This window comes from Oncorhynchus mykiss, chromosome 3 (genome assembly GCF_057628025.1).
Source record: "Oncorhynchus mykiss isolate SJ-2025 chromosome 3, ASM5762802v1, whole genome shotgun sequence".
Classification (NCBI taxonomy): domain Eukaryota; kingdom Metazoa; phylum Chordata; class Actinopteri; order Salmoniformes; family Salmonidae; genus Oncorhynchus; species Oncorhynchus mykiss.
Window position 1 is genome coordinate 77631813 of NC_143024.1, and position 12915 is coordinate 77644727.

The following is a 12915-nucleotide window of genomic DNA, read 5'->3' on the forward strand; positions in this document are numbered from 1 at the left end:
GGGGCTCCGTGTTGGCAGTAAAACGGGTCCGGATAGGTGATTGTAGCCCAGGAGTGACTGATGGAACTCTTCAGCTGGCTAGCTCCGGAACAATTGATGTTTGCTCCGGAATCGACGAAAGCCGATAGTCACACGGATAGCAGCTAGCTAGCTGCGAGATCCAGGTATAAATGTCCATAGTTAGCGGTTGAAATCCGGGGACATGGAGAGAAAAATAGGTCAGGTATGTTCCGTTCCGAGCCGCGCCGTACAAAACTGGCAATAGATTTTCGAGCTAAAGGATAGCTGATGACCACAAACCGTGGTTAGCTGAATACTAACGATTAGCCAGTAAAGAAGCTGTTGATTAGCTCCAGGCTAGCTTCTGGCTAGCTTCTGGATTAGCTTCTGGTTAGCTTCTATGGAGGATTACAGATTTGAGGTAAATAGTACTTTCTTTTTTTTTTAAATATAAATTGGTGAGGCGGGTTGCAGGAGAGTGTTTTGAAGATGAGTTTATGGAAAATAAAAAATATTCATAAAAAGGTATGCGTAGAAAGTTGTAAATATATACGGGACAAGACGAGGACAAAAGACGTCTGAACTGCTATGCCATCTTGGAGCAATGGCATAGCAGTGAAGGACTACAAAAAGAAACCCAGCCATGTTACGGACACCGACGTCTTGCTTCCAGTCAAACTAAACACCTTCTTTGCCCGCTTTGAGGATAATACAGTGCCGCCAACGCGGCCTGCTAGCAAGAACTGCGGGCCACCCCTCTCCTTCTCCGTGGCCGACGTAAGTAAGACGTGTTAACCCTCGCAAGGCTGCCGGCCCAGACGGCATTCCTAGCTGCGTCCTCCGAGCATGCGCAGACCAGCTGGCTGGTGTGTTTACGGACAAATTCAATCTCTCCCTATCCCAGTCTGCTGTCCCCACATGCTTCAAGATGGCCACCATTGTTCCTGTACCCAAGAAGGCATTGCTAACTGAACTAAATTACTAAGTTTGCAGGTGACACAACAGCACTCACTTCTGTCACCATGAAGTGCTTTGAGAGACTAATCAAGGATCATATCACCTCCACCTTACCTGCCACCTGATGTTCATCGACTACAGGTCAGCATTCAACACCATAGTACCCTCCAAGCTCGTTAAGCTTGAGGCCCTGGGTCTCAACCCCGCCCTGTGCAATTGGGTCCTGAACTTTCTGACTGGTGGCCCCCAGGTGGTGAAGGTCGGAAACATCACCTCCACTTCGCTGATCCTCAACACTGGGGCCCCACAAGGGTGCATGTTCAGCCCCCTCCTGTACTCCCTGTTCACCCATGACTGCATGGTCATGCACACCTCCAACTCAATCATCAAGTTTGCAGGTGACACAACAGTAGTGGGCTTGATTACCAACAACGACGACGAGACGGCCTACGGGGAGGAGGTGAGGGCACTCGGAGTGTGGTGTCAGGAAAACAACCTCTCGCTCCTCAATGTCAACAAAACAAAGGAGATGATCGTGTACTTCAGGAAACAGCAGAGGGAGCACTCCCCTGTCCACATCGACGGGACAGTAGTGGAGAAGGTGGAAAGTTTTAAGATCCTCGCCGACACATCACTGACAAACTGAAGTGGTCCACCCACACAGACAGTGTGGTGAAGAAGGCGCAACAGCGCCTCTTCAATCTCAGGAGGCTAAAGAAATTTGGCTTGTCACCGAAAACACTCAAACTTTTACAGAACCACAATCGAGAGCATCCTGTCGGGCTGTATCACCGCCTGGTACGGCAACTACCCCGCCCACAACCGTAAGGCTCTCCAGAGGGTAGTGAGGTCTGTACAACGCATCACCGTGGGCAAACTACCTGCCCTCCAGGACACCTACAGCAGTCAATGTCACAGGAAGGCCAAAAAGATCGAGGACAACAACCACCCGAGCCACTGCCTGTTCACCACGCTACCATCCAGAATTAGAGGTCAGTACATGTGCATCAAAGCTGGGACCGAGAGACTGGAAAAACAGCTTCTGTCTCAAGACCATCAGACTGTTAAACAGCCATCACTAACACAGAGGGGCTGCTGCCTATATACAAACTTGAAATCATTGGCCACTATTGGCCACTATTGGCCACTATTGAATGGATCACGAGTCACTTTAATAATGCCACTTGAGTAATGCAAGATATGTAAACATTATTAATCTCATATGTATATACTGTATTCTATTGCATCTTGCCTATGCCCATCGGTCGTCGCTCATTCATATATTTATATATATTATATATTTAAATATATATATTTATATGTTCATATTCTTACTCCATCCCTTTACTTACTCCATCCCTTTACTATTATTTCACTGTCGGAACTAGACGCACAAGCATTTTGCTACACTCGCATTAACATCTGCTAACCATGTGTATATGAAAAATAGAAATAATAAATAAATTAAATTTGATTTGATGTTGATGTTTTTTGCTTTTTTTATATTCTAGGTTTAAGAAGAACTTGAGGGCTTTCTACTTTGTACACCCCTCGTTTCGCTCCAAGGTAAAGTACAGTACCTCTCTTTTTCTGCTTCCCCAAACTCTGTTCTATGTATTTATACTACTGTGTGTAAAAAGCATTGCTGTAAAATTATTTACAGTGCATTCGGAAAGTATTCAGACCCCTTGACTTTTTCCACATTTTGTTACGTTACAGCCTTATTCTAAAATATATTAAATCATTTTTCCCTCATCAATCTACACACAATGCCCCATAATGACAAAGTAAAATAGGTTTTTAGACATTTTTGCTAATGTATAACAAGTCTAACTGAAATCACATTTGCTTAAGTATTCAGACTCTATATTCAGTAATTTGTTGAAGCACCGTTGGCAGTGATTACAGCCTCAAGTCTTTTTGGGTGTGACGCTACAAGCTTGGCACACCTGTATTTGGGGAGTTTCTCCCATTCTTCTCTGCTGATCCTCTCAAGCTCTGCCAGGTTTGATGGGGTGAGTCACTGCACAGTTATTTTCAGGTCTCCAGAGATGTTCGATCTGGTTCAAGTCCGGGCTTTGGCTGGGCCACTCAAGGACATTCAGAGACTTGTCCCGAAGTAACTCCTGCGTTGTCTTGGCTGTGTGCTTAGGGTTGTTGTCCTGTTGGGAGGTGAACCTTTGCCCCAGTCTGAGGTCCTGAGCACTCTGGAGCAGGTTTTCATCATGGATCTCTCTGTACTTTGCTTTTTTCATCTATCCCTCGACACTGACTAGTCTCCCAATCCCTGCTGCTGAAAACATCCCCACAGCATGATGCTGCCATCGCTGTGCTTCATCGTAGGGATGGTCCCAGGTTTCTTCCAGATGTGACGCTTGGCATTGAGGCCAAAGAGTTCAATCTATGTTTCATCAGACCAGAGAATCTTGCTTCTCATTGTCTGAGAGTCTTTAGGTGCCTTTTGGCAAAGTCCAAGTGGGCTGTCATGTGCCTTACTGAGGAGTGGCTTCTGTCTGGCCACTCTACCATAAAGGCCTGATTGGTGGAGTGCTGCAGAGATGGTTGTCCTTCTGGAAGGTTCTTCCATCTTCACAGAGGAGCTCTGGAACTCTGTCAGAGTGACCATCGAGTTCGTGGTCACCTCCCTGACCAAGGCCCTTCTCCTCCAATTTCTCAGTTTGGCCGGGCGGCCAGCTCTTGGAAGAGTCTTGGTGGTTCCAAACTTCTTCCATTTAAGAATGAGGGAAGCCACGGTGTTCTTGGGGACCTTCAATGCTGCAGAAATGTTTTGGTACTCTTCCCCAGATCTGTGCCTCGACACAATCCTGTCTCAGAGCTCTACAGACAATTCCTTCAACCTCATGGCTTAGTTTTTGCTCTGACATGCGCTGTCAACTGTGGAACCTTATATAGACAGGTGGGTGCCTTTTCAAATCATGTCCAATCATTTGAAGTTACAGGTAGATTCCAGTCAACTTCTAGAAACATCTCAAAGATGATCAATGGAAACAGGACGCACCTGAGCTCAGTTTCGAGTCTCATAGCAAAGGGTCTGAATACTTATGTAAATAAGGTATTTATGTTTTTCATTTTTAATACATTTGCCAAGATTTCTAAACCAGTTTTCGCTTTTGTCATTATGAGTTATTGTGTGTAGATGTATTTATTTTAAAAATCTATTTTAGAATAAGGCTGTAATGTAGCAAAATGTCAAGGGGTTTGAATACTTTCTGAATGCACTGTATACTACAGTGTCTACAAGGCATTGTTGGGATATGTACATATACTAGGGTTGGGGTCAATTTCATTTCAATTCAATTCAGGACAGACACTGAAATTCCAATTCTTTTCAATCACTTTAAATAATTTGGTTTACTTTCTGAATTGACTGGAATTTAAATGAAATTGACCCCAACCCCAGTATATACTGTACAAATACCTTGTACAAACAGTATATGTATTCCGTGTATATACAATGCAACAATCTCTTTGGCTGCTTTGACACCACTGTGTTTTTCAAGCTCTGTCTAGTTCACAACCTATTCTGACCTAGAACTGCAGGACTCCACACACACGGGTGCCCACAGCCCTTTAGGTGGGACAAGGCTCACAGTGTAGCAATATTATAACTGGTGCATTTTAAGGATCCATGATCTTAGAGGAGTTGTGTGTATAACTGATGGGGCTAGGTTTTGTGGTAAATGGGTTTAAATGATTTGTAATGGGAAGCAGAGCTACCAAAGAGCAGAGTGGAAGTTTATTGGCGATATTCAATCAAACCTAATAAGTGGATTTTAGGGAGATGTAAATTAGTTTCAATAAACTACCACAGGAATGTTTCAGCCAAAACGCATCCATGCTTGGTAAACAAACCAGTATTACAATTGAGCCTTTAGGGCAGGTTTCCCAATCCGGACACAGGACTAACAAAGACCACACACACACATTGTTGTTGCTATTTCCAGTATTACCAGTGTTTCCCGAATCTTATCATGTTAATTTCTCTGTGTGTCAGGTGTCCACCTGGTTCTTCACAAGATTCACTGTGTCAGGGATGAAAGAGAAAGTCCATCATGTAGAGACCCTCCAGCAGCTCTTCACCTGTATTCTGCCTGAACAGATAGACATCCCCCCCTTCATCCTGGAGTACGACGCACGGGTGAGGGCCTACAAACACCACTCTGTCTGTCTACTTTACTAGCCTTATTGACTTACATCTGCAGGGCTCCACGCACTCACTCTCTCACACACACACACACACACACACTTGGAAGCATTCAGAATTGTGGGTACGATGCATTCGGGAAAGTATTCAGACTACTTCACTTTTTCCACATTTTGTTACGTTACAGCCTTATTCTAAAATTAATTAATAACATTTTGGGCCTCATCAATCTACACACAATACCCCATAATGACAAAGCGAAATTAGGTTTTTAGAAGTCTTTTAAAACACGACTTATTTATATAAGTATTCAGACACTCCATTATGAGACTCAACTTGTTTCTACAACTTAATTGGAGTCCACTTGTGGTAAGTTCAATTGATTGGACATGATTTGGAAAGGCTCACACCTGTCTATATAAGGTCCCACAGTTGATAGTGCATGTCAGAGCAAAAACCAAGCCATGAGGTCGACGGAATTGTCCATTGGCACAGATCCGGGGAAGGGTACCAAAACATTTCTGCAGCTTTGAAGGTCCCCAAGAACACAGTGGCTGCCATCATTCTTAAATGGAAAATGTTTGGAACCACCAAGACTGTAAGGTAACAAAATGTTTAATAAGTGAATGGGTCTGAATACCTTCCGAATGCACTGTATATTCCCACGTTGTATCAGATCCTAAGTGCTGCACTTGTGTGTTACGATTTAAAATGTAACTTATCTTCTTCAGACTATTTTTGTCAGGTTTAAAAGACCCAATTGTCTGCAAAAAGAAACAGCAAACCGTTTTGCAAATATTTTTGAGTAAAACCAAGACCTGTAAAGAACTACATGGTGATGGCAGTTTGGTCAATTTGTTGTAATGGGAGTGATCCATCACTGGAAATTCAACGGGAATTGTTATTTAGTTGAATGTTAATTTAATTATTTATCCTGGGTTATTCCAAGGTTACTGGTCACAGAATCACAAAAATGTCATTAAATGGTTTCTCAATGTAGGTTTTAGTTTCTTAAAAAAGCAGTGAGTGTGGTTGATAAGCGATAGGAAGTTACTTTGGGCCTGATCACTAAAAATAGTCCCTGAAGAAACATGAGGTGGGAAACACGGCTCTTTGGGAATTACCATGGGGAACACTACAGTTGGTTAATTCTACTGCAGGAGTGAGAGGTAGAGCAACCAACAGTGAGACAATGAAGTACAGCACTATGACAAATGACCGAAAGGTCATGACTCTATGAGGAGGACCTCTCTCATACCTTATCTAATGCCAAAGTTTTAATGCATAAAGTGGGTTCCCCTAAAAAGCACATTGTCAGGACTGTGATGTTGTAGTAGTTTATGTTGCTTAGGGGCATTCCACTGTGTTCTATATCCTTGACCTGAGTAATATGTATGCTATCATCTGGGCTGTTTTTACAATAGCCTGTAAACTGCATGCCCTTCGATAATATATTGTACTGTGTTTAAAATGAAGCCCTTACAATGACACTAAGTAGCTTGTTTATTTTGTCTTTCTCGCTACGTGGATATTGTTGTACCCATTGTTTTCCAGGTGTTTTATTGAGACACAATAATATGTATCCATATAAGATAGATGTAAACACTTGACATTCCTGTTAGTATATTTACACAGGTCTGTGTGTTCTACTCAATTTGTCATCCAGAGTTATCAACCTTAATCAGATGGAAAGCAGAACTGAAAAGGAATGAGAGTAACACAATGGCTCTTATTTGATCTTGTGTTGACATAAGCCAGAGAGAGGGGAAACGATGCAATCATTCCTTTTCTTTTGTATTTTTTGGTTGTTTAATGTGTAAGCTAGAGTGCTTGATTATGCTGGTCTTTCTCTTGTCCTTGTTTTGCCTGGGTCGGTTGGGTTCGATTGTCCTTGTTTTGCCTGGGTCGGTTGGGTTCGATTGTCCTTGTTTTGCCTGGGTCGGTTGGGTTCGATTGTCCTTGTTTTGCCTGGGTCTGTGTTGGCTTATACACTGCTCAAAAAAATAAAGGGAACACTTAAACAACACAATGTAACTCCAAGTCAATCACACTTCTGTGAAATCAAACTGTCCACTTAGGAAGCAACACTGATTTACAATGAATGTCACATGCTGTTGTGCAAACGGAATAGACAACAGGTGGAAATTCTAGGCAATTAGCAAGACACCCCAATAAAGGAGTGGTTCTGCAGGTGGTGACCACAGACCACTTCTCAGTTCCTATGCTTCCTGGCTGATGTTTTGGTCATTTTTGAATGCTGGCGGTGCTTTCACTCTAGTGGTAGCATGAGACGGAGTCTACAACCCACACAAGTGGCTCAGGTAGTGCAGCTCATCCAGGATGGCACATCAATGCGAGCTGTGGCAAGAAGGTTTGCTGTGTCTGTCAGCGTAGTGTCCAGAGCATGGAGGTGCTACCAGGAGACAGGCCAGTACATCGGGAGACGTGGAGGAGGCCGTAGGAGGGCAACAACCCAGCAGCAGGACCGCTACCTCTGCCTTTGTGCAAGGAGGAGCAGGAGGAGCACTGCCAGAGCCCTGCAAAATGACCTCCAGCAGGCCACAAATGTGCATGTGTCTGCTCAAACGGTCAGAAACAGACTCCATGAGGGTGGTATGAGGGCCCGACGTCCACAGGTGGGGTTGTGCTTACAGCCCAACACCGTGCAGGACGTTTGGCATTTGCCAGAGAACACCAAGATTGGCAAATTCGCCACTGGCGCCCTGTGCTCTTCACAGATGAAAGCAGGTTCACACTGAGCACATGTGACAGAGTCTGGAGATGCCGTGGAGAACGTTCTGCTGCCTGCAACATCCTCCAGCATGACCGGTTTGGCGGTGGGTCAGTCATGGTGTGAGGTCCTAAAACCCCTTGTGAGACCATATGCTGGTGCGGTTGGCACTGGGTTCCTCCTAATGCAAGACCATGCTAGACCTCATGTGGCTGGAGTGTGTCAGCAGTTCCTGCAAGAGGAAGGCATTGATGCTATGGACTGGCCCGCCCGTTCCCCAGACCTGAATCCAATTGAGCACATCTGGAACATCATGTCTCGCTCCATCCACCAACGCCATGTTGCACCACAAACTGTCCAGGAGTTGGCGGATGCTTTAGTCCAGGTCTGGGAGGAGATCCCTCAGGAGACCATCCGCCACCTCATCAGGAGCATTCCCAGGCGTTGTAGGGAGGTCATACAGGCACGTGGAGGCCACACACACACTACTGAGCCTCATTTTGACTTGTTTTAAGGACATTACATCAAAGTTGGATCAGCCTGTAGTGTGGTTTTCCACTTTAATTTTGAGTGTGACTCCAAATCCAGACCTCCATGGGTTGATAGATTTGATTTCCATTGATAATTTTTGTGTGATTTTGTTGTCAGCACATTCAACTATGTAAAGAAAAAAGTATTTAATACGAAAAGTTCATTCATTCAGATCTAGGATGTGTTATTTTAGTGTTCCCTTTTTGTTTTTGAGCAGTGTATTTGGTAGGAAATGTCTTTGAAGTGGAGGCTCCATTATGGATCTATCTGACTGTATTAGTTGAGTTGATGTTGCACTTCTTCTGGCTCTTAATGCTAACTATGGTAACTACCTCAGTCTCAACACCCTGACCTTGACTACCTGAAATGTTGTCCACTCACTAACCTGGCCTATGAGTGCATCAGTATCTGCGTTCAACTGCAGAGCAGCTGGCATTATCCCTTCAAGTGATCCAAGCGTTGGTCCTATTTGGATTTAGCCACAAGGCTGTGGACAGAGTATTATTATTATTATTATTATTATTGTGCACCAGCCTGTTTACCACTTTCTAAGGGAGAAAAACAGGAACAGTGAGATGTCTACCGTTACAATAATGTACCAGAAAAACACTGCCATTAAATGACTTTATATCAGTGCAGGCTCCTCAGAGGAAGGGGAGGACCTAAAAATAGTGAAACATTAAAGTTATCCTTTTTAGGTAAAACTATACTGATTTATACAAAACATAAAGAACACCTGGTCTTTCCATAACAGACTGACTAAGTGAATCCAGGTGAAAGCTATGTAAGGGATAGTCAACCAGGGGATATGCGTTCTATGGAAAACAATGAATGACGTGGAAGGTGTGTTCCAAGACATGCTAGAGTAGCATTATTTTCCAGAGAATGCATAGAGCCCCGAGTTGATTATCCCTTTTATACCATGGCTATAATTTAACACATTTGCCACTAGAAATGTGTTCAGCATCCACTGTAGTATCTAGCAAGTTTACTAGATGGCTACAGTAGTGGTAAACAAACAGACCAACTAGTTTAGCTAACCAAACCATCAGTCCTAGCTTGCCATTGTGAAAATGGAATTCAACAATGCCAAAAATATTTTCAATTAGACTTTTGCTTTCAAAAGCAGCTACAATGTAGAACATGTAAGAATGAACTATAGCAATTGGATTCTACCACGCAAATATATTGTGCGTTATAGGGAATTATACAATGGGTGGATCTAATCCTGAATGCTGATTTGGTTAAAACCCCATTCCAGCCAGTGTCTATTCCACAAGTTGCCACCGGTTAAATCTTTGATATTAAAATGGCCATTTACTCTTTCCCATCTGACTGCGCTGTCTCATCAAACCAGCCAGCCAATTTATAAAAAGCATCTAGATGTTATCTAACATTTCTTTTAGACTAACCTTTAGTTTTCAATAGCGGAGATTTGTATTAACTTTTTGTCTCTGACATTTGCAACATTGTTTCAACATTGAAATTCGATCTCCAGCTGTCCCATACTAATGAATGTGTCGGGACGAGACAGAGGTGTCAGAATTGTAGCGCTGCTGGGTTTTTCACGCACAACAGTTTCCTGTGTGTATCAAGAATGGTCCACTATCCAAAGGACACCCAGCCAACTTGACACAACTGTGGGAAGTATTGGAGTCAACATGGGCCAGCATCCCTGTGGAATGCTTTCGACACCTAGTGGAGTCCATGCCCTGACAAATTGTGGGTGTTCTGAGGGCAAGGGAGGGGTGTGGGGGTTATTCTCGGTGTATATTCACATTACCAAATAACTGATTAAAACACACTGTTTTGAAAAGGTTTACAGTAGCCTAAACAGCACCCTCATGGTGTAGCCGGAGGATTGCTATTTTTCTTCCAACATATCAGAGCTCTTGCAGTATGAACTAACGTCATGTCCATCCAATCAAAAGATCAGAGAATGAATCTAGTACTGAAAGCAAAATTTACAGCTAGCTAGCACTGCAGTGCATAAAGTGTGGTGAGTAGTTGACTGAGGGAGAAAGACAATAGTTGAACAGTTTAACAATTCAGGCGAAGCAACAGAGGGAGAGCTAGCAATATTTTGTTTATTTTTGTCTTCTTAGTTTACATTTCACATACTTAGCTAATGTAGCTAATTTAGCCTACTCAACAACCTGACTCAGAGAGGAATGTTTTTTATGGTAGCTAGCTGGCTAAGGCTATCCAACACCGCAACTCTTCCAAGTCAAGGTTCGCTTTCAGTTTTATTTATTTATTGCCACCGGGGCCCGACTGTGTAACTGCTTGCTGTACACTGTACTGTGTGATTTGTACACATGTATTGGATAGTGGGTTTACTAATGTGTTAATTCCAGTTTGTTGACTTTAATGATAATATGGTGACAACGATGTAGGCTGTGTAGCGATTAACATTTATGGTATGAAGGTTTTGCTTGGAGAGGTTTTTGTGCCTGGTTACAGACAGCTGTTCTGTTGTGTACTGAAGTCCACAAGCGATGAGAGGAGGAGAGTGCATAGATGCGAGATGGAATTATACAATGAGCAGAGTGATGAATGCTGTATGTGGCTGCTATGAAAGTGAACAGTGGGTGATCAGGGGTTTATTCATTCCGCTGATTCTGTTGGAAAATGTTTCTTAAATGGAAGCAAATGAAACGAGGAGGGACCTACCTGAATTTGTCCCAAAAAACTATTGTTTTGTTTGGACTAATGATTACACACCAGATCATATAGATGCAGGCAAGAGTGTGCAAGGCGGTAGGGTAGCCTAGTGGTTAGAGCGTTGGACTAGTAACCGGAAGGTTGCAAGTTCAAACCCCCGAGCTGACAAGGTACAAATCTGTCGTTCTGCCCCTGAACAGGCATTAAACCCACTGTTCCTAGGCCGTCATTGAAAATAAGAATTTGTTCTTAACTGACTTGCCTAGTTAAATAAAGGTAAAATAAAAATGAATGACAGTTATCCAATATGCTGTAATAGAAAAAAGGCCATGCTCATAAAAAAACTAATCCTCCCTAATGTTGAACGGCACCAACCGCCACTGGAATGGTTGTTTACTCCGTAGTCATTCCTATCCAGAGACATTTAGTTGGAATGTGCCAGTTGTATATTTTTTCAGGTTTGTGTTCTACTCAAAACTCCATTTGTCACTGCAGTTATCTAACTAAATCAGAGGCAAACCAGGCCTGCAAGTGGATGAGATAATTATACTATGGCTCTTTAATATCTTTCCTTATGCTTTCATTGCCTTTTTTGGTAACATCTTTGGATTTTGCAGTCAAAATGCTTTCGGCTGACTACTGCACACACACAGTGCTGTGTGTAACCTGATAGAAAAACGTCTAACCTCATAATGACAATACCCTGTTCTGTATGTGTTGTCCCTGTGTATTTTAGGTGAATGGGGCTTACCGCCCCGCCCACTCCTCCAGCCTATGAATGGACCAATCAGAACTCTGACTGAGATCAAAGGCCAAGGACTATTTTAGACTCACTTCATCTACAGTCACATAACTGGCTCCACTTCCTGGTTCTGACCAGCAGGAACTCTGTGGTTTAGCTCCTTTACCAGATTATAAGCCACCCAGGACCTCAGTGGGCCTAGGTGGACTTTTGAGTTGATTTTGCTCTGCCTGGGACCTCACAAGGACAGTATGATGGACGATGACACTCTCTGAGAAGCCTGGATACTAATGAACCTAGGATTGTTTTTTATTAGCAGTGCGATACAATCAGATGACAGACAGACGAATGGGTTTCTCTGTGACGGAGCCTGTGTGAACTCGCCAACCTATCCCAGGACACACTGGTGGCCTGTCTTAAAATCCTGCCTGTGTGTGTGAGAACGCGGAGAGACATCACTCATGTTTCAAATGTTTTATTTTTGCACAACTTCACCAAATGGTAGGTGGAAGGTTGTGTTCACAATTAAGCAGCTTGTGATTGTGAAGTTGTTTTTAGGTGTCCCAGAACCTAGTGTCCACACTATCCCTTTCCATCTACTCTGTTTCTTATTTAACGCACACAGTTGAAATCATTTATCAAGTTTATGGAAACTAGAATGTGCCTCACATGAAACACAATGATTCCGTAAACATAATTATACTACATTCAAACCTACTGCTTTTTTCTGAATACCAAATCAACTTTGTGTTAGCCATGCAGTCAGATTCTTCATATGTATGTTAACTTGATTTCTCCTTTGTTATCTACTCTGTTTATATTGTGCTATTATTTCAATGTATACCAGCTTTGCGCTTCTGTCATTGAACGCACACACTTTCCTGAGACATGTTAGTGAATAAAAGACTGTATTGAGAGCCACACATTGTATAGGCTATACAGTAGTTCATGGTTGACTATCAGCTGAAGTTAATCTTGTTTTAGTGGCCCATAGAGAAAGGATGTAGTCATCTGAGATTTGAGCTGCGTCTCGATACATTCTGTCTCAATACATTCTTTGCCAAGATGTAGAGTTTTTAATTTTCAGGTAAAGATGTGAAAATAAACATTGTGATTTCTGCTGTT

At 42.9% G+C, this 12915-nt stretch overlaps 1 protein-coding gene across 1 annotated transcript in view; it reads left to right on the top strand.

Annotated features, from left to right (window-relative positions):
* The window catches only part of LOC110520417 (ganglioside-induced differentiation-associated protein 2), a 36905-nt gene extending 23990 nt beyond the window's left edge, over positions 1 to 12915 (top strand). The window contains exons 12-14 of the mRNA XM_021597727.3: positions 2469 to 2523; positions 4973 to 5116; positions 11785 to 12915. Of these exons, the coding sequence (XP_021453402.2) occupies positions 2469 to 2523; positions 4973 to 5116; positions 11785 to 11826 (241 nt within the window). The 3' untranslated portion in view covers positions 11827 to 12915. The remainder of the gene's footprint in view (positions 1 to 2468; positions 2524 to 4972; positions 5117 to 11784) is intronic.